Source organism: Podarcis erhardii, assembly GCF_964252035.2.
Source record: "Podarcis erhardii genome assembly, chromosome: 6".
NCBI classification, from domain to species: domain Eukaryota; kingdom Metazoa; phylum Chordata; class Lepidosauria; order Squamata; family Lacertidae; genus Podarcis; species Podarcis erhardii.
This window is the reverse complement of record NC_138510.1, coordinates 8,478,402-8,503,881: the sequence shown is the minus strand read 5'-3', so window position 1 is coordinate 8,503,881 and position 25,480 is coordinate 8,478,402. Positions and strand designations below refer to the sequence as shown.

The 25,480-nt window shown below is 44.8% G+C and overlaps 1 protein-coding gene across 2 annotated transcripts in view; it reads right to left on the bottom strand.

The window, feature by feature from the left end:
• Positions 1–252: 252 nt before the first annotated feature.
• The window catches only part of CHRNA4 (cholinergic receptor nicotinic alpha 4 subunit), an 81,797-nt gene continuing 56,569 nt past the window's right edge, over positions 253–25,480 (bottom strand). Inside the window, exons 5-7 of one of the 2 annotated variants that reach the window (XM_081867712.1) lie at positions 23,828–25,211; positions 17,309–17,368; positions 253–580 (exon numbers count right to left, since the gene is read on the bottom strand). In XM_081867712.1, coding sequence (XP_081723838.1) covers positions 455–580; positions 17,309–17,368; positions 23,828–25,211 — 1,570 coding nt within the window. In that variant the 3' untranslated portion in view covers positions 253–454. The remainder of the gene's footprint in view (positions 581–17,308; positions 17,369–23,827; positions 25,212–25,480) is intronic. The other variant, XM_081867713.1, reaches the window with a different exon arrangement.

The window sequence follows — 25,480 nt, the reverse complement described above, 5'->3', positions numbered from 1 at the left end:
TCAAACACACCTCAACAAGACCCTTCACTCGACCTTGTTTGGTTCTGAAGAGCTTCAGCTCAATACTCAGCCAGTGCTAAACTTCTCCATTGACTTGCCAGGAGGGACTGAGTCCGTTATGTTAAGTGCCTCTATTTGCACTTGCTTTAAAGGAACACAGCTGTGTTCTCAGGAGTATATATGACAACAGATGCCGTCATGCTATGGATAAACTTTAATTGACCAGCCCCACCCCTCCCGCCCACCCCCAAAGAGATATAGAAGATGAAGATGGCTTAGGCAAGTGATGCAACCTTGGAAAGCATCCTTGGAGCTCCCCAGGAATGGTTCATGCGCAGACATTACAGCAAATCGTTCGTAGCAGCCTTCTCCAGCGTTCAGCTTTGCCCCTTCCAGGTGGATTGGAATCGGTTGAATGGGATGCGACGGATTCCTTTCCAGAGTTGTTTGGATCCTAGATCATTCCTGCCAGCCAAGGAGGTAGGAAAAGGCCCACAGTCCCCAGCAAGCAAACAATGATGAACATCCAGAGGAAAATTCTGTCAATGACCATTGCCACGTACTTCCAGTCCTCCTTCACCTGGAATGAGAGAGGGAGAGAAGGAAGGACACTTACTGTACAATCAGAAAGCAGGAAGAAAGGCTGTAGGTGTTTGCCAATTACTGGTTGGCCAAGAGGCACATAGACTTTTCTGTGTCTGTGATGGTGAGGTCATCTAAGGCAGAGCTGCCACCAGAGTTGGCAATGTGGGTAGGCAAACCCAAGGTTGGTTGGTTTTGGTCATGGGGAGCCTTGCCTTATATGACATCCTATTGATTGATTGATTGATTGATTGATTGATTGATTGATTGATTGTGTTTCAAAACCACAGTTCATTCAAAAGAATCCAGGGATGGTTATCAATAATAATAAAAAACAACCCATTGAAAACCTTCAGACAAAAAAAGTATCAAATACAGTCCATTACTGCAAGTATGAGTGGGATGTGTGAGCTTGCCTTTTCATAGAATCATAGAATCATAGAGTTGGAAGAGACCACAAGGGCCATCGAGTCCAACCCCCTGCCAAGCAGGAAACACCATCAGAGCACTCCTGACATATGGTTGTCAAGCCTCTGCTTAAAGACCTCCAAAGAAGGAGACTCCACCACACGCCTTGGCAGCAAATTCCACTGTCGAACAGCTCTTACTGTCAGGAAGTTCTTCCTAATGTTTAGGTGGAATCTTCTTTCTTGTAGTTTGGATCCATTGCTCCGTGTCCGCTTCTCTGGAGCAGCAGAAAACAACCTTTCTCCCTCCTCTATGTGACATCCTTTTATATATTTGAACATGGCCATCATATCACCCCTTAACCTCCTCTTCTCCAGGCTAAACATGCCCAGCTCCCTTAGCCGTTTCTCATAAGGCATCGTTTCCAGGCCTTTGACCATTTGGGTTGCCCTCCTCTGGACACGTTCCAGTTTGTCAGTGTCCTTCTTGAACTGTGGTGCCCAGAAGTGGACACAGTACTCCAGGTGAGGTCTGACCAGAGCAGAATACAGTGGCACTTTTGTCTGTATGTCGCCCAGAGTGGCTGGGGAAACCCAACCAGATGGGGCAGGGCATATATAAAATATAAAATATAATAATAATAATAATAATAATAATAATAATAATAATAATAATAGGAATGGCAATGCAAAGTTGTCAGACCTCGTCCCAGATCATTACTGATACTTAACCTGCTTCCGTATTTTGTCTTCATAGCAGATGTTGCTGAAGAACCTAATTATAACCCTAATGGTAGATCTGATGATGGTTCACCACAGGGAGTTGTTCTGGGTGACTATGACATCTTGTCTCCTATGAATCAGAGACAAGCCATAAGAGTCACTCAAAACCACTCCCTGTATGAGAACCTTTTGTTTAATGATTGCTGGATCTGCTGCCAGCTAGCAAACAGCAGCTCCCAAGTTTTGAATTATAAGACTCGAGCCTTTTTGAGATTGGTTGCAAGTATCACCACAGCATTATAATACGCTAACAAAACAATGAGGTAAGAGGTATTCTTCATACCACTTAAGGATTAAAAGCAATATTTATTTGGAGCTTACTTATAAGGCTGGCAACCCACCTGGCACAGGGCTTTGTGAGCCACTGGTGGATCATCAACCACAACTTGGGAAAATTCATGTCAGGAGTGCATGCAGGAGCCAGGCCCTGTGACCAGTAGGGCTTTGCAGGACTGGGGCCTCCCTAAGTTTGTTCTCACAGGTGAGGCCACTTGGTAACTCACTGCACCTGGTGGCAAGAGCCGGGAAGGGATATAAGGTCAGCATTTCCCTTTGGCTCTTTGCCACAGGAACACGTTTTCTGCCTTGCTGCATTTGGCTCCTTGCTTCCTGATCCTCGGACCTCAGCTCCTTGACTCCTTGCCCCTTGGACCCTTGACTTTGTGACTCCCTGCTCCCTGACCCTCAGACCCCTGGCTTCTGGACTCTAGTTTCTGCTCCCACCCTGCCATCTTGCCCCCGGTCCCGACGTCCTCAGCCGGGACTTCAATTGCCCATAGACCAGACCGTAACAATGCTGGTCTCTGCACTCATCCCCAGGCCTTCAAAGAGTCTTTCCCAGGCCTACCTAGAGATGCTAGGTAGAACCTGGGACCTTCTGCATTCCAAGCAGGCACTCTGCTCCTGAGATACCTCAAAGGTTATTCGCAAACATTGACATGCCAGTCACCCACATTGGTGAACCTTCTGTCACAGTGGAAAAAGTCGAGCTGGTATAGAACATATGTAATATATAGGATTATAGGATTATAGACTTGGAAAGAACCATGAGGATCATCTAGTCCAACCATCTGCAATGCAGGAGTCTTGAACCCACAACCCTGTCTCAAGCTCTACTGACTTAAATAGATGATAGATAGATAGATAGATAGATAGATAGATAGATAGATAGATGATAGATAGAGATAGCTAGAGATAGATAGCTAGAGATAGATAGATAGATAGATAGATAGATAGATAGATAGATAGATAGATAGATGATAGATAGATAGATAGATAGATGATAGATAGATAGATAGATAGATAGATAGATAGATAGATAGATAGATGATAGATAGATAGATAGATGATAGATAGATAGATAGATAGATAGATGATAGATAGATAGATGATAGATAGCTAGAGATAGCTAAAGATAGATAGCTAGAGATAGATAGCTAGATGATAGATGATAGATAGATAGATAGATAGATAGATAGATAGATAGATAGATTAGATAGATGATAGATAGATTAGATAGATAGATAGATAGATAGATAGATAGATAGATAGATGATAGATAGATAGATAGATAGATAGATAGATAGATAGATAGATAGATGATAGATAGATGATAGATAGATGATAGATGATAGATAGATGATAGATAGATAGATAGATAGATAGATAGATAGATAGATAGATAGATAGATGATAGAGATAGATGATGATGATGATGATAGATAGATAGATAGATAGATAGATAGATAGATAGATAGATAGATGATAGATATAGAGATATTCCAGCCATGAAAAAGCCAAAGCATTTTTTGAAAATAAAAAATAGTTCCACCTAGGGACATCCTGTCAGTTACATATTTCCCAGCTGTCCTTCTATACACTTAAGGAAATGCAAAAAGTTGGCTACATCGCTGTCAATCATTCAGTTCTATTGACCAAAAGTCTCTTCCCATCTGGCATTTGGTGCGTTGACTGAAGATGTTTGGCCTCCCCTGGAGAACTGCCGCTTCTTCCAAGCTTTCCTTACTCAAAATTGCTCAGACTTTTGGCCCAAGGAGGAACCTCAGTTCATCATCATCATCATTATATTCAAAAATATTGTTTACTTATTGCATTTTTTTAAAAAAAAGATTAGAATAAAAAGTGTACAGTTTAGGTTGTGCCTGAAGTAATGTGAAACTATGGCCAGTACTTCTTAATGACCATTTCTCTTTGGTCAAAACAAAATAAAAAAAATCCTTCCAGTAGCACTGGAAGGATTTTTTTTATTTTGTTTTGACCATGGCAGACCAACACGGCTACCTATCTGTAACATTTCTCTTTGGTGACTCAAAAGAAAGCAGATGGTTGCTATTAGCACAATAAGCCACAGATTCTGCCTATCATCGTTCAATATTGGGAGCTGCCTTTGTTTCCTAAATCTTTCTAATGAAATTTGGGGAGAGATCAGCAAGTTACTGGCTGAAATGCCTGTGTTTTATTTTTAGGCACACCAAGCAGAAGAAGCGTGGGGCTTATTGGGATCTTATATCCAACAATGTTCTCAACTGCGGTTACAACATTGCTCCAATAATGGAATCCTACCACATACAAGGGCGGGGGGGAAGCACTCATTGCCTTTTAACATTAACAACAAATACTGGGAATATTCCCATACATTCTCTATAATGTCACTGAACTATGATACTATCAACAGAGATTTTCTTTCCAGCTAATGTATCGCGGGCTTTGAAGAAACTCTCTGCAGATTTTAACATTTTATGTGGTTTTTATGGTATGATTATATCTGAAATAGTTGTAAATGGCTCTGGTAATTTTTGTGAATAGTGATACACATACACATCACCTGGGATAGCTCAGTTGGTAGAGCACGAGACTCTTAATTTCAGGGTCGTAAATTGGGCAAAAGATTCCGGACACGGAGCAATGGCTCCAAACTACAAGAAAGAAGATGCCACCTAAACATTAGGAAGAACTTCCTGACAGTAAGAGCTGTTCGGCAGTGGAATTTGCTGCCAAGGAGTGTGGTGGAGTCTCCTTCTTTGGAGGTCTTTAAGCAGAGGCTTGACAACCATATGTCAGGAGTGCTCTGATGGTGTTTCCTGCTTGGCAGGGGGTTGGACTCGATGGCCCTTGTGGTCTCTTCCAACTCTATGATTCTATGATTCTATGATTCCTTCCAACTCTACAAATAAAATCAATCAATATATCTATTGATAAATTGCCTTTGGCCTTTGACTGTGACTTCTGTCCTGTTGGTACAGAACAAGACTTGGAATGGACAAACCTGTAATTGCTCCAGGCTTTGTGGAGTTCTGGCTAGGCTCATGGGATGGAGCCATCATATGAACTTGGATGAGGGTTGAGGTCTACTGCTCTGGTTCTCTGTACTATCAGAAGGACACAAAGGACAGGGCCTTCTCTGTGGCAGCTTCAATGTGATAAAATGCCGTCCCAAGGGCAGTCCACCTGGCTTCATCTCAGCTCCTTTTTCCAGTGAGCAATTAAAACCTTTTTTTTTTTTTAGCATGCCTTTGAGGGTGCCACATTTTAACTACAGTTTTCTGGTGCTTCTTTTTAAAACTTTGATAACCAGTCGATGCTGTCAATTGCCTATCCAAGGAAAGTAAGGGCATCCATGGCTACAATTGATGATAGCTAAATGCAACCTCTGGATTCAGGGGCAGTATATCACTGACTAGCAGCTGCTGCATCTTAAAAAGTAGAGACATCACCTTGCCAACAAAGGTCCATATAGTAAAAGCTATGGTTTTCCCAGTAGTGATGTTTGGAAGTGAGAGCTGGACCATAAAGAAGGCTGATCGCCAAAGAATTGATGCTTTTGAATTATGGTGCTGGAGGAGATTCTTGAGAGTCCCATGGACTGCAAGAAGATCAAACCTCTCCATTCTGAAGGAAATCAGCCCTGAGTGCTCACTGGAAGGACAGATCCTGAAGCTGAGGCTCCAATACTTTGGCCACCTCATGAGAAGAGAAGACTCCCTGGAAAAGACCCTGATGTTGGGGAAGATTGAGGGCACAAGGAGAAGGGGATGACAGAGGATGAGATGGTTGGACAGTGTTCTCAAAGCTACCAGCATGATTCTGACCAAACTGCGGGAGGCAGTGGAAGACAGGAGTGAGTGCCTGGCGTGCTCTGGTCCATGGGGTTACGAAGAGTCGGACACGACTAAACGACTAAACAACAACAAAGCAGCTGCTGAAGAATAACTGGGAGAGGGTTATTAACGTCATGACCTGATTGTAGGCACGTCAAATTGAGTATCTGCTGGGCCACTGTAGGGAACAGGACATTGGACTAAATAGATCACTGGTTTGATTGGTCAGGACTCTCTTTATATCAGTCTTTTTAGTTTATTTTTAAAGTTTAGAAGCATTATGGTTGACTTGTATTTTCTTCACCTCTCTAGAGTATGTCTTTGAAACCCAGAAGGGCTACAACTCAGTGGTAGAACATCTGTTTGGCATGCATAATGTCCTAGCTTTAATCCTTTGCATCTTCAGGTAAGGCTGAGAGAGACCCAAGTCTGAATCCCTGGAGAGCCACTGCCAGCCAGAGCTTGATGAACCAGCCAAGCTTGGGATAAGGCAGTTTCCTATGTTCCCAAGTGAGACGGTAAATGGAAAGGTAAAGGGACCCCTGATCATTAGGTCCAGTCGTGGCTGACTCTGGGGTTGCAGCGCTCATCTCGCTTTATTGGCCGAGGGAGGCGGCATACAGCTTCCAGGTCATGTGGCCAGCATGACTAAGCCGCTTCTGGTGAAGCAGAGCAGCGCATGGAAACGCCATTTACCTTCCCGCCGGAGTAGTACCTATTTATTTACTTGCACTTGACATGCTTTTGAACTGCTAGGTTGACAGGAGCAGGGACCGATCAACGGGAGCTCACCCCATCACGTGGATTCGAACCACTGACCTTCTGATCGGCAAGCCCTAGGCTCTGTGGTTTAACCCACAGTGCCACCCGCGAGACAGTAAAGGATGCCCAAATTCTAAACTGGAAAGAGGGTTCAAAATTTCTTGAAACAGCTACCTGAATTAAACTACTACGTCATCCTGGGAAGAGAGCACAAGCTATTTGTCCTGTTCTCACCCTTTAAGAAGCCCCATCCCAAGCATTAGCCCCTGCTATCCACATAACCAGTCTTCTGAGCTGTCATTCTGTCCAGCTTGACAGCTACCACAAAAGCGGCTGTGTAAAATCATCCGTCACCCTCACTTCCTACATTAATTATTACCATGCCACAGTGTTGCTGCTTCTTCAAATCTCAAAATGCCAGGGAAAATCATGTCACATCAAGATGGTGCTAACGTCTGAGTGAAGCATGTTGTGATTCTGCTATCAGCTCTTGGAATTATTTATGGCGCTTAAGTTATCTGGCAAATTCCCCTCTTTGCTCTGCTTGCAAATCGTTACCAAAAAAACGTGCTCTGGTTTCTTATTATAGGCTGTCAAGTTACAAGTGCAAAAATAGGGCAGCAGCTTAAGAACTGCCCCTTCCACAAATGACACAGATGAGCATAAACCCCGTTTTCCAATACAGTGGTACCTTGGTTCTCAAAATCCCTTCCGGGTTCCAAAACCAAGATGCGCTTTCCCATAGAAAGTAATGCAAAATGGATTAATCCATTCTAGACTTTCAAAAACAACCCCTAAAACAGCAATTTAACATAAATTTTACTAGCTAACAAGACCATCGATCCATAAACTGAAAGCAATAAACAATGTACACAATCAATCAATCAATCAATCAGTAGCTGAACTGGGTTCCACACAGTCACCAAAACAAAACAAAGAAAGCCACAAAACCAACACACACAAAATAGCAAAAACAGACAGACCTCAGTGTAACCCTAAAAATGGAAGTATGGCACTCAAATTGGAAGCATAACACTCAAAATGGAGGACGTTCGGCTTCTGAAAAAAGTTTGCAAACCAGAACACTTACTTCCAGGTTTGCTGTGTTTGGGTTCCAAGTTGTTTTGAGTACCAAGGCATTTGAGAACCAAGGTACCACTGTACGCAAGTTTAGAAGTGTATAATTCAAGTGAAACGCAACAGCTCTCACCATAGTGAGGAAGACTGTGAGCAGGTGAGATTTGTGCCAGTCTCCTGCCCAGGTTCCAACTATGGATGGGCAACTTCACAGCTCTTCCAACCCTCTCTACTTGAGCTGGATAGCCCTTCTGATAAAGGACTGCCATCTATAAAGCAGGACAAAGGGCCACCCTAGTTCAAAACAATGAATTTCAGTAAGACCATATAAGCCATTCCATTCAAAGGCTCCATCACCATCACTAATAGTAAGAGATCCTAGTTTGTTTCAAAGTCCACTTCAAGGTCAGAACATAAGAAGAGCCTATTGGATCAAGCCAATGAGGATATGATACCCATCTTCAAATATCTCAAGGGCTGTCATATGGAAGAGGGAACAAGCTTGTTTTCTCCTGCTCTGGAGGGTAGGACTCAAACCAATGGCTGCAAGTTACAAGAAAGGATATTCCGAATAAACATCAGGAAGATATCGCTGTGGGTCATCGATTGATAAAACTGAAGTGGTGGACTTGGCATGTCTATGACTCTAACGAGACCTGACTAAAATTTTGGCAGAATTTGGTTTCAGCTTCTTACATCCATGCTTATTTAACTTCATCAATGTCTGCATGTTTCCCCAAGAGTCAAATTAAATTAATATCAAGCCTACTAGACATGTTCTCTGGGGGGCAATTAACCCCCCCCCCCAGTACTTTTTAGGATGGAGAAATCAGCTCACAGAGGAGAAAAAGAGCTACTTATATTTCAAAAGAACAGCTTACAATTTAACTTGATTTGGAGGTCTGGAACTCGGCCCTTTATTCATTGTAATGAGACTTGGAGGAGCGGGGAACTGACTGGGATAAAAGTCTCTGCTTAGAAGGGAAGGAGTTTCAAAGGGTAGGTGGCACCACATTAAAGGCTTGTGAGTTTGGAACGCACCTCCTGATAAGATGGCACCTGCAGGATGCCCTTTCTGGCAGAGAGCAGTGATCAGTTGGGTATTTAAAGGGTGAGATAATCTTGGCCCCAGACTGCATGGGGCAGTGATGGCCAAACTTGGCCCTCCAGCTGTTTAGGGACTACAACTCCCATCATCCCTAGCTAACAGGACCAGTGGTCAGGGATGATGGGAAGCGTAGCCCAAAAACAGCTGGATGGCCAAGTTTGGCCATCACTGGTATAGGGTTTTGCATACCAGTTCCAGCACTTTGAACATAGCTCAGTACCCAATTTGCAGCCAGTGTATCTCAGCCATCTTTTGGAAACCAGTTTACCAATAAAGACTAGAATGAAAACACCTCCCTCATGGGGTCCTACATAGCGTGCTGTTGTATACATTTTTTTCAAATTGCTGTCCATTTCTCCCCTTCCTGTAGTCCTTTGTATAAGCAGCTTTGCACAAAATCCAGCATTCAGGAAGACTCCCCAATGAAATGGCAGATGAACAGTCTTGGTGGGCCATGGTCAGACATGCTAACAGGGGATCTGTCTTCTACATCTCAGGGGACCCCATGTTAGTTGGCATATGGAGCAGAGAGAAAGGATTTACTTTATTCGCAAACAATTTCCTCCAATGAAAACTCTCAATAATATTGGGAGCATAATGATGGGAGTGAGGACGGATGGACTTGCCATTTTCATTTTCTCATTTTTCCAGTCTCAAGTTTAATTCTCCACATTTCTATATCAGCTTGCTTTTTTTTTAATTCGTCAGCATTTTAGTGCAAAATTCTCCTAATCTACACATTTTTGTATGTGACGTTACCTAGCAAACTCATTTTTGCAAGGCAAAGTTTTCTAATATGACATATTTCACTATGTAAGTTTCACCAATATATGTATCTATTTACACATTTTACCCAAGCACGTGATTTTTTTTCTACACTTGGCTGGAGAATTGCAAAATTCAGAAAAGTGCTGTTTTCAAAGTGTGGCTGATTTTCACTTTGTGTGTTGTTTCGGAAAGTGTGACTTACACATGTTCACCTTTAAATGTGAGCTGAATCACTTTTCTCACCCATCTCTAGTTGAGAGTCACCAGGACTAGAACCAAAAACCTTTGGGTCTGGACTCTCCTCCAGTGAGACACAAGACTCCTGGGACAGCGATTTCCATCCTCTCAGGCAACCCATTGGCTCCCCCCCACCACCACCTGGCAAGGCTATACAATTATCCAGGTCAAACGCGAGCTTTGGGATGTTGGGTAGAGGCCATTTTGAATGAGAGACCAGAGGACCTTTAAGAGACACCAATCAGAGTGCCAATTCATTCAGCCCAATGCGTTTTGATTACAGACTTCGTCAGGGGCAAAACAACTCTATATTTTCTATGTGCCCTATTGCAAAGCGATTCAGCAGAGCAAACAGAAAATAAACACTGACAAATGTTGCAATCCAAATGCAGCGGGCTGAATAAATGAGATTTTTTTTAGTGAAACTCAGAGGTCCTTTCCTGCTTCGTTACTGAACTGCTGGCGTTCCCACCCTGCTCTTTCTCTGTCGTCTGGATTTCTCTCAAGCCCTTCAGCTAGGGAAGATGTTCCCCACATGTGGTTGGACTAAATCTGGATTAAGGGGTTTTCCCAGGACAGCGGAGGGTGTGTGTGCTGTGTCCCATTGGTGAAGTAGTGGTGACACTTTTTTCTGATAGGAAATGCTCTGGGGATGGGGACAAAAAATGGGGAGGGGTTCAAGGAGGGTCAGTTGCAGGGGGGAGTGAGAAATGTCCCTATTTTCATCCAAGGAATGTTGGAGGGTATGCAGGAACAGACCCAAACAAACCCAAGTCACTAGTCACTAGCAAATCTCAATTGCACAAGGCCATTTTTGGAACACCCTATTGCTTCCTGTCTTCCGGCTTTGTTTTTTCTTTTTGAAAACAAAAGCAAAACACCCAACAACACCAACACCAACAACAAAAAACCTCAAGCACTTAATTAGAAGAACCACTTACTTTTAATACAACCACATTCCCCTTGTGGCAGTGAGGCTTCTGCAGAATACTGATCAGGAACTTAAAGACAGGCTCATCCTGATAAGTGATGGCTTGTTAAATTCCCCCCTTTCAGACCAATCCTTCCTATGCATATTTATGTGAAAGTAAATCCCACTGAATTCATGGGGATTGAGAGTTAGATGAGATGAGATGATGGGAGATACATGGCTGTATTTCCCATTTTTAAATGGAAGCTAAATGCAGCTGCTGGTATAGAGGGAGGGGCAGGAATTGGCTTGGATGCTCACTTAACACCTGGATATTTCCTCCTGTTGTGCAAATAGCAATTCTAAGGCTCATTTTCTAAGGGGAAACTTTCTAGGTTAAAGAAAAAATGTTAAAAACCAAGGGGAGTCCAGGTCCATGTTCACCCCATACATTCAGAGCACTATGACACCACTTTAAACAGTCATGGCCTCCCCCAAATAATTTTGGGAGCTTAAAAGCTGTTAGGTGACCCCCATTAGTTGTTAGGGCCAAAAGGATGATCAGTCTTCACACATGCCAGTAATTAAAACGGAGAGGTGGACAGTAGCATTTATCTTGGCTCTGACATTGTTTTCTGGTTTTGACTGCAGACAAGCATCAAGGACATCTAGGAAACTTTGGGTTGCAGCTGACTAAGTCCTACTCAAAGTAGACCTATAAAAATGAATGGAACTAGGCCAGTCATTAATGGGTCTGTTCTGAGTACAACTAATATGTGGGATATAAAGCTGTCAGTCAAGTCCAACATCCTGAGAGAGGACTAACTGCCTCTATGTGGCAGGCAGTTTTGTCAGTTGGTTGAAGAAGAAGAAGAGGAGGAGGAGGAGGAGGAGTTTGGAGTTGATATCCCGCTTTATCACTACTCTAAGGAGTCTCAAAGTGGTTAACAATCTCCTTTCCTTTCCTAACCCAAAACAAACACTCTGTGAGGTGAGTGAGGCTGAAAGACTTCAGAGAAGTGTGACTGGCCCAAGGTCACCCAGCAGCTGCATGTGGAAGAGCGGGGAAGTGAACCTGGTTCACCAGATTACGAGTCCACAGCTCTTAACCACTACACCACACTGGCTCCACGCTGGTTGGTCGGTGCTGCAAGGAGTGTTAACTGGTAACTGCTCGGATGCAGTCTTCTCATGACTCACTACTATCTAGTATATAGTTTATCTGTTATGTAACCTAAGCCTGCCTTCAGGAACAACTCTGTAAACCTGAATGAATCTGATAGTAAAGTAGTTTATGTTAATATGATTCAGATTCATGTGTGTTTTCTTTAAGAGGCACAGAAAGGGATATCAACCAGGAAGGTATAATTATTGATAGGACTCAAACAAGTTAGCAACCCACTTGTCGCTGCATAAACTCAAACAGGGGATCATTTAAACTCTGCTAAATTATATAAACGTTTCCACATAATACTGGATGCTGCCTTTTTGTCCCAATAGCCTTTTGTATGGAGGCATTCTTCTTCTTCTTCTTTTGAAAAAGCTCAATAACCTTGCCTTTAAAGAGTCAGATGCCATCAAGCTGTTTTTATAAGGACGACATCATTTCCTGTAATGGGGGAGAAAAGCCATTCTGCAGCCAGTTAATTCTGGTGCTCAAGCATAATGGCTGCAAAGGTGCACAGGATGAATAAGCCAACTGTCCTATTTCCAGTTCAGACAAGAACATTTCATTTCCTCTCCAAATGATGGATTGCTTCCATTTATTATGCAGGACAAGACTAAATCCCCAACATTTCCAAGGGAGTTGGGAACTCAGGCTTAATGTCTGCCACTCAGATATTAGACAGGCTATGTGTCCTCTTTGGTCCCAGTGAGCAAACACAGAGTTCAGCATCCTGAGAATCTTAGTTTTCCTTTTTTTTAAAAGAGAGACAGAGAGAAAGTTGCTTGTCCTTAAGACTGGGTTGGGAATTTATGATCCTGCCTGTGTTGCTAGACTAGAACCCACATCATTCTAGATCACTGGACATGCCAACTGGGCTTGATGGCCCACAGGTTCCCCAACACGCACCCAATCCCCAAGAAAAAATGAACGTGAAATTAAGTGATAAGTTTCATCAGCGAAGCATGTCTCGGTGGAGGTTACATGGTTTATTTATTCCTAAGAGCAGTTATGAGGCTGGAGGAGACTCTTGTGAGTCTCATGGACTGCAAGAAGATCAAACCTATCCATTCTGAAACCCATCCATCAGCCCTGAGTGCTCACTGGAAGGACAGATCCTGAAGCTGAGGCTCCAATACTTTGACCACCTCATGAGAAGAGAAGACTTCCTGGAAAAGACCCTGATGTTGGGAAAGACTGAGGGCACAAGGAGAAGGGGACGACAGAAGATGAGATGGCTGGACAGTGTTCTTGAAGCTACCAGCATGAGTTTGACCAAACTGCAGGAGGCAGTGGAAGACAGGAGTGCCTGGCGTTCTGTGGTCCATGGGATCACAAAGAGTCAGACATGACTAAACGACTAAACAACAACAACAAGAAGAGCAGTTTATACTGCCTTCTTATAAAATACCACAGCGGTGTAAAACAAAACAAACCCATGGAAAATATATTCTGCAAAAAATTGTCAAATATATTCAACATGATTTGCATGCTACATGTTCCTGGTTCAGTCTCTGATGTCTCCAGGCACGACTGGGAGTGCCCACTCCCTAAAATGCTGATGAACTGCTTCCAGTCAGGTGTCAACAATCCTGAGTTAGATGGACAAGTGGTCTCAACTGAAGGCCACCTCCTGTGTTCCTATTTAAACCAGCTTTTAATTCAGAACCATGAGGACTAGATTCTTGCTTTATTTACAGAAGAAGGGATGCAGCTCAGCAGCAGAGCACATGCTATAAGTTCCAGGTTCAATTCACGGCATCTCTAGGTAAAGTGGAGAAAGACATCTGTCTACAGGTAATGGTAAAGGTAAAGGAAGACTGGATGGTTAAGTTTAGTCAAAGGTGACTATGGGATGTAGCACTCATCCTGCTTTCAGGCTGAGGGAGCTGGGGTTTGTCCACAGACAGCTTTCCAGGTCATGTGGCCAGCATGACTAAACCACTTCTGGTGGAACAGAACACTGTGACGGAAACCAGAGCGCACGGAAATGCCGTTTACCTTTCCACCACAGCAGTACTTATTTATTTACTTGCACTGGCATGCTTTCGAACTGCTAGGTTGGCAGGAGCTGGGACAGAGCAATGGGAGCTCACCCCATTGTGCCGATTCGAACTGCTGACCTTCTGATTGGCAAGCCCAAGAGGCTCCATGGTTTACGACCACAGCGCCACCCACATCCTCACACCTGTCTGCAATGCTGGACAGCCACTGCAAATCAGAGTAGAAAACACTGAACAGTATAAACTGGCTTCTTATGTGTTTCCTAATTTGCACAATCCATACAAATTTCAGGATGTAGTTTTCTTGGGGTAAAATTTGAGTTGCATTGGTGCAAAGGGTTGATATTTTTTGAGAGGGAGGGAAAGCATTGAGTTAATTCTGATGCAAAACATTTATACAAGCCAGTGCAGGCTTACCCGACAGAGTTCAAGTCACTTTTCTGGGGAAATTACTTTAGTCCCTGTGGCGTTGGAAGCTAGAGAAGCAATTTTCCCTTTTCAGAAGCAACCCAAGAACAAAACAAGCATTCTAATATTATAGATTCTCTCTCTTTCCCCAAATAAAGTTGATGGAAACTCAAGGCCACCGGTGGTAAGTTATTTCCCTCCAATTTGAGTCCTCACTCACACACTGGGTTGTTTGTTGTTGTTGTTTATTCTGTTGTATTAATCGTGCAATGGGCCTTTCCTTTGCAACACCAAGCACCACGACGTGTCACACGAGGGAGAGGCATCGACAGGCTAGAAAAACAAGCACCTGAAATATTGCATTTTTCATCACCCAACCTTATGTTGCCAATTAAAGGCAGCGAAAAAAGAAGAAAGTGTGGGATCAGGGAAACAATAAGAGCATAATGATTTCTTCAATAACGTTATGAAAGATATTTATGAGAAATGCGTGGCAAGATTTCCCCCAGCAAGCAAAAATAAAAAAGTAAAACTGGAAAAGAAGAAAAATAAAAGATTGCTTCTCTTATGAGTAATCAGGGGGGAAGCAACACAGAACAAATTCTATTGTGTGACTTCCAATGAATGGGACTAGTTCTATTATTATGATGGCTGCAAAGCAAGAACAGCAGTTGATGGGTTTTCTGTTTCTTGGGTAGGAGGCTATTATTGTGTTCAGATCAAATCTGACTGGGCAGGTGGCGACTGGGCAGTTCAGGATTTCCTTAGATGAAGGGGAACTAAAGTTTTTCGTCTGAGGGTGGCATTCACCCTTGGCCAACCCCTCAGGGGTCTTATCCCTGTGGTGAGGGTTGGTAAAAGTGGTGGAGGGCCACACCCCACATGCTCGCAGGCACACTCACCTCACAGGGATGTGCAAGCCACACAGACCCCAATCCTCACTCCCACTCATCGGATGATGGGGAAAGGGGAACTTTGCATCTCCATCAGGATACTGGGCTGATCAAGGACACCTCAGTGCCATGTCTACTGTTTTTTTTCTACAGCCGCCAAAATCAGTGGGGCCTTGGGGGACCAGGGGGGAAAATCAACAAGGGAGGCCAGATCAGGCCCCCTGTCTGGTGCTTGGCCAGCCTTACCTTAAATGAAATTATTATTCAGATGTCTGGTCAGTAAGTACATTTCCCAGAGGGCTATTTGAGAGGTGCTACCCTCTGTCTTAGGGACGCGGGTGGTGCTGTGGGTTAAACCACAGAGCCTAGGACTTGCCGATCAGAAGGTCGGCGGTTTGAATCCCCACGATGGGGTGAGCTCCCATTGCTCCATCCCTGCTCCTGCCAACCTAGCAGTTCGAAAGCACATCAAAGTGCAAGTAGATACATAGGTACTGCTCTGGTGGGAAGGTAAACAGCATTTCCGTGTGCTGCTCTGGTTCGCTAGAAGTGGCTTAGTCATGCTGGCCACATGACCCGGAAGCTGTATGCCGGCTCCCTCAGCCAATAAAGCAAGATGAGCGCCGCAACCCCAGAGTTGGCCACGACTGGACCTAATGGTCAGGGGTCCCTTTATTTACCTTTACCTTTTTACCCTCTGTCTTAAGGACAAGATGCCACAGAAGTCACTTTTGCCAAACCTGTTGCTGCTGCTTTCTTGACTGGCAAAGGAAATGGAGCTAATAAGCATCTTTTAGTGGCCCGGATTTGGCCCAGGGATTTTCAGTTGCTAACCTACAATCCATTTTGGCTTTTGGCCTGGTTTAGATGATGGACTCTGCTTTCATATGCTAGTGAACATGCATGGATGGGAGGTGCAACTCTGTCGAATCTCTGTGTCCCCACTATTTTAAAGGACGAAAAAGTGCAAGGTTTTAACCATTTGTTTTCTCAGTCTTGCCAAATGCTATATAGCACACTTTGATTGTCTCAGAGTGGGGTTTACTTGCAAGTTGCTTAAAAAAAACCGAGACACAAGAAAGGAAGGGAGGGAGGGAGGGAGGAAGAACTCCTGCTTTGTGGTTGGCTGCACAACGTGAACAGGATTGAATTCTCATAGCCTTTAAAAGTTTGGCCCTTTGCTATTTGTGGCAGCAATGAACCGCAGCTCACAGGACCACATCATTCAAAGTCCACAGGGCATAGCTTTCTCCCAATTTCATTTACTGCAATCTTTGCAGCCTTCAGTACAGCTCCAAGCAGCTTCTCACCACAGTGCTGGAAATTGTCCCAGAGTGTGGTTTGAAGAGGATGTGAGGCTTTGGGTTTGGTCAGTTCCAGGATGGGTGACCACTTGGGAAACATATATATGACTCCTTGATTTTCATGGTGGGAGAAAAGTAGGATATAAATATAAGAAGATAAAAATAACTGGCTATATATATACTTCATTGTCCGATCATTCATGAGGGAAGTTTGATTACTGACAGGTATACAACTAAGTCCAATTTCAGTCCATATCACTTCTGCAAAAAATAAAATAAAAATCTGTGCTGCCCTGTTTCTGCATTGATCTGTGATTTCTTTTTTTAATTGGCACAAAAATATGCATTTGACTGCATTTGAAAATGCATTTTCTCTCAAAATGTGCACTTCTGAATGTGTTTTCCCCAAAACACAAATTCCACACAGCCTTCTCTCTCCCTCTCTCTCCCTGTATTCCTCCCTGCCTATCAGGCTGTTTGGGAAGGGGAAAGTCACTCATGCCATCAATATGGACTTTCAGGAGACTTTTGAAATTAGGCCAGGGTCCCCATGCATCTCTGGGGCCAAAGGTTGCCCCCTGCACCCAAGCTCTGTTCTGAGTGGCAGAAGCTCTTCTCAATCTCTGGCAGAAGTTTTTCCCCCAGTCTCTCTGAAACCCTTTCAACTGGAGATTGAGCCAGTTGATTGTCTCCATACAAAGCATTTTCCCTAGCAGGGAGATCAGGGTTGGGGGAATCTCAGGTCCAGGTACTCTTCCCACACTGACTCTGCTCCACACTCACCTTGAGTGCTTTTGCCAGCCTGAGATGTATCCTTGCACTGTGATAAGGCCTCTTCTTTGCCTGGGTAGAGGATGGAGAGAGGTCTGTATGTATAGAACCCTCCGACTTTTCTGCAGTTACAACATAGCCTAGCGTACAAAGTTCAGAGTCGCATCTTTACTCCACCTGCTTCCCCCTCTGGCCCTGCCCTAAAGACAACCTGTCCTCTGACAGCTACCGTACATCCAAGCATGGGGGGAAATCAACCAGCAACCACCTTCTTCTGCCAGCCAAAGTCAGCTGTTTCTGATTAAGCCTGGAAATGTCCCACTCCAGGTACCGCCTCACTGCAAAGGATGGCTTTGGTAGGGCTGTGCCACTCACCTGACATCCCTTGGGCTGGAGAGGGCTGGAGAGGGGAAGGGGTTAGGCAGAAACAAGGTAGGCACAGTGCAAACACATCAGCAGGATTACCAGCCCACAACCCTCAACAATGGCAGACCTCAGCATATATATATTATAAACCCAAGCAGCATAGGACTTTACCTCTCCTTGATGAACTTCTATCAAGGAGAATTGGGCAGTGTCAGTCATTAGCTGCTAGCTAGATGGTGGCAGTGAATGTAGTATTAAGGAGACTGCACAATCAGTGCTAGTGTTTCTGCTTTCCCGATGGAGCAATCTCCCCTCTCTTCTGCCTTTCACACTCTCCCAGGGGTGGTCCCAACCCTTCAAAGCAGAGGTATGGGAGGAGTACGGGGAGAAAGCCCCATTGTACTAGCAAGGGGTCCTCCCACTGGCTTCCGCTAGCAGAACAGGGTAGCTGAATCCAGCCCTCCATTTCTTCTTGTTGACATCAGGCGGGAATCCGACATTGACATTCCCAATTTGGATCATCCCAATCAAGCAGAGAAACAATCAAGCTCAGCACAGTGTCTCAACCATCAAGGGTAAGCGAGTCTGGGCAAGGTGATGGGAGCAGGGTGGTAGAGAAAGGCGGAGAAGCCCAAACTGAAATGTCATGCTCTGATTACAACTCTGTTTTGGTTTTTTGTTAGAGGAGGAGGGTTATCTTGCTATGAAGAGTGAAGATGGATTATGGAGAAGAAACCTGTACCAGTATTAGCCTGTAGAGCAGATGTTATGACTGAGAGCGGTTATCACAGAGGTGGCTGTGGGAGGAGGCGTGAAGCAGCCCATAACTTTATTTAATTCCAGCATTTCTTTAAAGAATCTCCAACTTGTTTCATGTTTGCTGTTACTGGTATTTTAAAAATAATATTTTTGTTAGCTTCTTAGAGGTTTGCTGGTGAGTCGGCAGTATATAAAGGGATGCAGGTGGCACTGTGGGTTAAACCACAGAGCCTAGGACTTGCCGATCAGAAGGTCGGTGGTTCGAATCCCCGTGACGGGGTGAGCTCCCGTTGCTCTGTCCCTGCTCCTGCCAACCTAGCAGTTTGAAAGTACGTCAAAGTGCAAGTAGATAAATAGGTACCGCTCTGGCGGGAAGGTAAACGGCATTTCCGTGCGCTGCTCATAGTCATACTGGCCACATGACCTGGAAGCTGTACGCCGGCTCCCTTGGCCAATAAAGCAAGATGAGCGCCGCAACCCAGAGTCGGCCACAACTGGACCTAATGGTCAGGGGTCCCTTTACCTTTAGGCAGTATATAACATTGGTTAAATAGATACAACAAATAATATTTTGAATAAAATTCCCAATGTAGGTCACTGTTCTGACCCCTCCGGTACTCTTTAAAAAAAAACACTATGCGGGGCATGGATTTGGCTAAAATTGGATTTGGCTAGACGTGGGGTAGAGTCTATGTATCTCGTTAACCTTCCCTGCCTTATAATCCAAAGCCTGGTCTTTGGTCTTAAGGACGGGGGAGGGGGGAATTAGAGGAATGTGTCTCCTGGAAAATCTGAAGGCCTCCTGGAAAAGCCAAGAAGAGAAGAAGAGTTTGGATTTGATATCCCACCTTTCACTCCCTTGAAGGAGTCTCAAAGCGGCTAACATTCTCCTTTCCCTTCCTCCCCCACAACAAACACTCTGTGAGGTGAGCGGGGCTGAGAGACTTCAAGGTCACCCAGCAGCTGCATGTGGAGGAGCAGAGATGCGAACCCGGTTCCCCAGATTACGAGACTACCGCTCTTAACCACTACACCACACTGGCTCTCAAGAGATCACCCCATTCTGATATAGTACTTTCTAGCAATGGGCAGGCAAACAAGGACTCTGAGGACACTGTCGGGATTCACAGAATGCTGTGTGAGATAGTAAGTCTGCAGGCTTGAGTTTGCTAGCTGATGCAACTGGCTGATGCAATCAGCCTGCAATACTTTCTATGCAAGTGCTGGGTCAGAAAGACTCAGCAGTAATGTGCTGTCAGTTGATTGGCTGTCATCGGTTTAAAAGGGAAACCTGTCCAGCAGTAAAGGTGGTGGTGTAGAGGAGTGTGGTCAGAGAGGGAGAGATAGAAAGGTCTTCCTATTTGCCTTAAGGTGCAGCCAGGTACTCTGTTTGACTGTATGAACTGCTCGTGTATTTATAGCCTGTATTGTGTGTGTGTGTGTGTGTGTGTGTGTATATCACAATAAACATACTGTACTGCACTGAAGAACCTCTGAGCATTTCTGCTAAAGTGTCGCGGAGAATTCACGACAGACACCAAGGCATTGTTCCAGATCCCCCTGGCTCTACTGTTCATATGTCTCTAGATCTCAACATGCCCCTGTTGATGTCATCAATGGTATGATGAGATTCTTGGAGCCCTTGAAGTGTGCTCCACTCTTCTTACTGGGAAACTGAAGCTTAGTTTCCACCACAAAATAACTTAGCGCAGCCACTTAACTTTCTCCTAAGAACTGGACTTTGCTGTGTGGTGTTCCTTCCAAACTCAGTTGCCAGAGACACTTTTGTAAATAGTAGACAGGGGTGATAATAATCCCCTGTCTTGTTGGTGGCTTATCTATGAAGGCAAATGCAGTCAAACTCAGCCTTTTTAGTTCTCGCTCTTGCCTTTTTTTAGTTTTATCTGTTTCTTGCAAGGTGCAGGCTTTCTGTTCCCAGATAATAGCTTTAAGGATAATAGCTTTAGGGATGGCTTATTACGCTCAGCCATATTTTGGTGCTCAGTCCTACGAAAGAGTTGGGCGCCACTGATGGCCATTGAAAGCTGCTGCAAGTGGCCATTTCCAGTCATAGTGCTCAGCACTCGATGGTGCGTTCCAGGTGAGCATCTGAGAATTGAGGTTTGCTCCCCCCACAATCTGATTTGCTTTCAATGAGTGTTGTCATTCTGGCATCACAGTCTGTTTTCCTCCTGGCCTTCTTAAAACAAAACAAAAAAACTCACGACAGCTACTGAAGCGAACACGACTAACTGCAGTGTGCTAAACATAGACATAAAGAAGCACAGAGGCAAGACCCAGCACCAGTGGCTCAGTGCTGGAGACTCTGCAGGGTCAGGCCCCAGCAGCTGGAAAGGCTGTAAATGACATGAAGCAGAAGAGGCAGGCAAGAGTGGAGTTTGTATGCCTGACAGGGAGCAAGAAGTCAGAGTTAGGGGTCATACGACTCAGGGCTGAGCAGGATACAGATGGGCTGGGCTGAGCTAGGCTGGGCAGGACAGGTGTGGGGGCAAAGCTGTCTGAGGAAGAATATGGTCCCTCAGGGGGGGCACCCCAGTTGTTTTGTCAGTGGCAAGTGTCCCAGAATGAGAGAGTTCTGCAGGCCTTGGCTTCTAGCATACGCTCCAACATTTCTCCAATGAAAATAGGGACGTCCCATTCCATAAGGATAATTTTACTATTAATACCCCACCTATCTTACAGGGTTGCCCCAGCTACTCTAGTTGCCTTCTAACATATAAAAAAGCATAATAAAACATTAAACTTTTTTTTTAAAGCTTCCCTACACAGGATTGCCTTCAGACGGCTTGGGGGTCGGATAACTCCATACCCTCCAACATTTCTCCAATGAAAATAGTGACATCCTAAGGAAAAGAAGGTTGATCGCCGAAGAATGGATGCTTTTGAATTATGGAGCTGGAGGAGACTCTTGAGAGCCCCATGGACTGCAAGAAGTTCAAACCTCTCCATTCTGAAGGAAATTAGCCCTGAGTGCTCACTGGAAGGACAGATCCTGAAGCTGAGGCTCCAATACTTTGGCCACCTCATGAGAAGAGAAGACTCCATGGAAAAGACCCTGATCTTGGGGAAGATGGAGGGCACAAGGAGAAGGGGATGACAGAGGACTAGATGGTTGGACAATGTTCTCGAAGCTACCAGCATGAGTTTGATCAAGCTGTGGGAGGCAGTGGAAGACAGGAGTGCCTGGCATGCTCTGGTCCATGGGGTCACGAAGAGTCGGACACGACTAAATGACTAAACAACAACAACAAGGAAAAGTGGGACATTCTGGGATCAAATCAGAAACTGGGACAGCTTCTGTAAATCAGGGATGTCCCTGGAAAATAGGGACACTTGGAGGGTCTGCCTTGGCTGTTGTTATGTGGCAGCTTACAGAATAGGATTGGCTCTTGTGAATCACCTGACCCAGGCCAGCCCCACAAGGGGCGACATGAGGCAGCAGCCTTGGGGAGTAGATTTTGGCTATCACGAAAGGGCAGCAAATTGCTCGTTATTTAATTTTGTTCTTGTATTTTACTGATGGGGAGAGAAGCTTGTTAAGATTTTCTGCCTCAAGTGCCAAAACAACTTGGCCAGCCTTGAGCGTCAAGTACCTTAACTTGGGAGTGGGGCAATAAGGCAGCATATGATATTTGGCCTCAGGCAGCCAAATATCTTGAGCCAGCCCTGAACCTGCCTTTGAAGCCCAGGAAGATCCAGGTCCACAGTGTCTCTTGCCTGGCCCAAAATGCTTGTGGACCTCTCCTTTTCACCAGCATTCCTGCTGGTTCAGAAGGAGTGGGGCTCTGTATCTAATCTAAGGGGCTCTCTCTTTGAGCTCAGTGGTACTCAGCACCCAGCACTCAGTGAACAGGACACTGCATTGCCAAGTTGAAAAAATCCAATTGGTTAGAGCCTCAAGTGAGCTACCAAAGTGAAAATGTAACTTATTATGGAGGTTGGGTATGAAGAGGCGAGTTTGAAGACATTCCTTTGAGATATTTCTGTTATTCCATCTCACCAGCCTTTTCAGGGACCTTATAAAAAGAGGACCCACAGGACCAATAATAAAACTCATGAATTACCCAAACTATAAAAACCAGCCAACGGGTGAGTGAACCATTCGTGATCGATGTGATCGATGCCCACCAGGAATAAGCGTGCACGGGACCTTGCGGGACATGTTAGCGTGCACGGGACCAATGTGAAAGTATTCAGGGAGAGAATTTCTGCAATTTTCAGGGAGCCTCTGCGAAACTTGTAACCATTTCAGGTACCTTTCCCCTTACTTGCAATATTGTGAAGTGATGAGTTCCCGTGGGGCATTCCAACCCACATTTTCATGGGAACATCAGACCAGTTGCCAGACTTCAACTGCAGTGGCAACTTGATGTTGTTTTTAAGTTGAAGGAAAAGAAGAGGAAACCCCAATGACCTCATTAAAAAACAAAACTTTTATATTCCCCCACCTAAATGCTTGGACATCCCTCCCCATTCTTCCACAACCACTGGAATTCTGAGGGGGCAAAAAATTGGATCACATTTGGCTCAGATCTCTCCCACCAAACCCTGAACTTTTGGAGTCTACCAGACATTGCCCACGTGCTTTTAAGCACTTTCAAGTAGAAAGGGAAATGAGATAGTATTAGAGAAGGTTGAACTTCTGTATATGAAACACCCTGATGAAGGACCTGATAGATTTAAGCACCTTGGATATTAAACTTTTCCCCTTAATCCTTGCTTCCCCTCTCCTGCTACTCATAGGTTCAAGCAGGAAACAAGAACTGATTGCAATTTTTAAGCTATCCACTTAAGACCAAGGGTGCAGTTGGAAATGTACAGTATGAATGAATGGGCCCATGTTATCATACAAATGTACTTGCAAGGAAGCCACGACTGACTCCATGTGTAAAGATTATGTGGTGTGAAGCCTTGGATGTTAATGATAGGAATTAGCTCTGTGCTGAAATGAAGGGGTGAGACTCCACACAAAGCTTTGTCAGAAGCAGAAAGGAGCCCTTCAATGATTTTCCTGGGGCCACTGCAAAATAAACTGTTCAATACACAGAGTAATCCCTGAGAGGCTTCATCTTCTACAGTACCTAATCCCTGATTGGCTAGGATCACTTGAGAAGGAACCAAAATAGAGTGGGGAAATGATGTTGAAGAGGCAGCAAAAGAGGAAAATAATTGAGGAAAGTTTGGTTGTGAACAGCTACAAAAATAATAACAATTGAATGAATGTTGCAGGAGTGGGGACACACATAATCTAACATTATTATGATTAATGAGGGTGGAAAACATTCAGCTGCACACTAGTGGTACTAATAAATTGGATCCTGAGTCATATAACTTTGCAGTGAAAAGGTGCTGATGCAAACAAGTTACTGTTATTCTTTTACTTACTGAAAAATCTGCATCTTCTGCTCTCAAGTGGTCTGCAATATAATGGACCCCCTCCACGGCCAACTTCAAGGCCGGCGACATCAGCAAATGCTGCTGGTCTTTCGTGCCAAGAGTCTTGCTCCCTTGCCCTGAGGTGCTGGCTGACTCGGGTTTTTTACATTTGCATTTACAGTGAGTGGGTTTGGCTTTGGGCTGCTCCTCGTTGAGATGGCAGCGCTGGGAGGCTGGGGACCCGCTGGATTGCCCATTGGTCTGGGACGACTCCTCTTGCAAGTAGCAATATTGGATGCTCCTCGACCGGCAACGTATGGTCCCTTCTTCTGCTTTCACTGGGCTGCTGTACATCTGCTGGACACTGAGCGACCTGCCTTTGGAGATTGAGCTGGACTGAGAGTCTCCCAGAGGGTGACAGGGAGGTTGGAGGGATGTACAACTGGCCCGAATCGGTTCTGGGTGCAACATGGAATACTGCCCAGATGGTGACTTGCACACTGGAGGTGGTTTTGCTTGGTCATCGAGATGGGCACAAAAAGAGGACGTGGGAGATTGCTCGTTGCTCTGAGGGCTGTTGGATGACGAGGTAGTGAAGTTGGGTTCTACTTCTGTCTCGGACCAAAAGTGTTGAGAGTTGGCTATCCTGTGCATGGACTCGATGAGCTTCTTGCAGTTGTCCTTCACTGTTGAAGGACGCTTCATGAAGAGAAGGCGTGGGACGACGTCAAGGAAAACCTTCCTCACCCAGTCCGGCATGGTGTGAGTGCGAGGGGAGCGGTGGTGGACGTTGAGCACGAAGACGGTGATGATGATGGACAAGGTGACAAAGATCATAGTGAAGAGCAAGTACTCTCCAATCAAGGGGATGACTAATGAGGTGGAGGGGATGATCTCGGTGATAAGGAGGAGAAAGACAGTTAAAGACAGGAGGACTGAGATGCAAAGAGTGATCTTCTCCCCGCATTCCGAAGGCAAATAGAAGACTAAGACAGTCAAACAGGAGATCAGAAGGCAGGGGATGATCAAGTTGATGGTGTAGAAGAGAGGAAGGCGTCTGATGATGAAGGAATAGGTGATGTCAGGGTAGATCTCCGAGCAGCACTCATACTTCTTGATGTTATAGTTGCCCACAGCATTGATGATCACCCATTCTCCACTCTCCCAGTAGTCCAACTGGTCTACATGGTGGTGCATGCTCTCCAGATCTATCTTGGCCTTGTCATAAGTCCACGAGCCAAACTTCATGGTGCAGTTTTGCTGGTCGAAGGGAAAGAAGGTGACGTCGATGCTGCAGGAGCTCTTGTAGATGGCTGGAGGCATCCATTTGATCCGCCCGTCGTAGAACAGGTGGGCTTTGGTGAGGTGGGTGACTGCGAAATCCCCATCCGCACTGTGTTAGGAAAGGAGAATAAAACACAGGAAAGAAAAGGATAATCAGTAGAAGGCCTTCTCGTGTATTTGTGTTAGCTCAGAAGCAGAGCACTTGCTTTGCACGCAAAAGGTCTCATGTGCAATCCCTGACATTTCCAGGTAGGATAGAGAGAGATTCCTGCCTGAAACCCTGGAAAAACACTTCCATTCAGCTAAGACTTATTTAGATGGACTCAGTGCAAAGGGAGCTACAGAAGAGGTAAGCGTCTTCTGCAATGCTAACCTCTA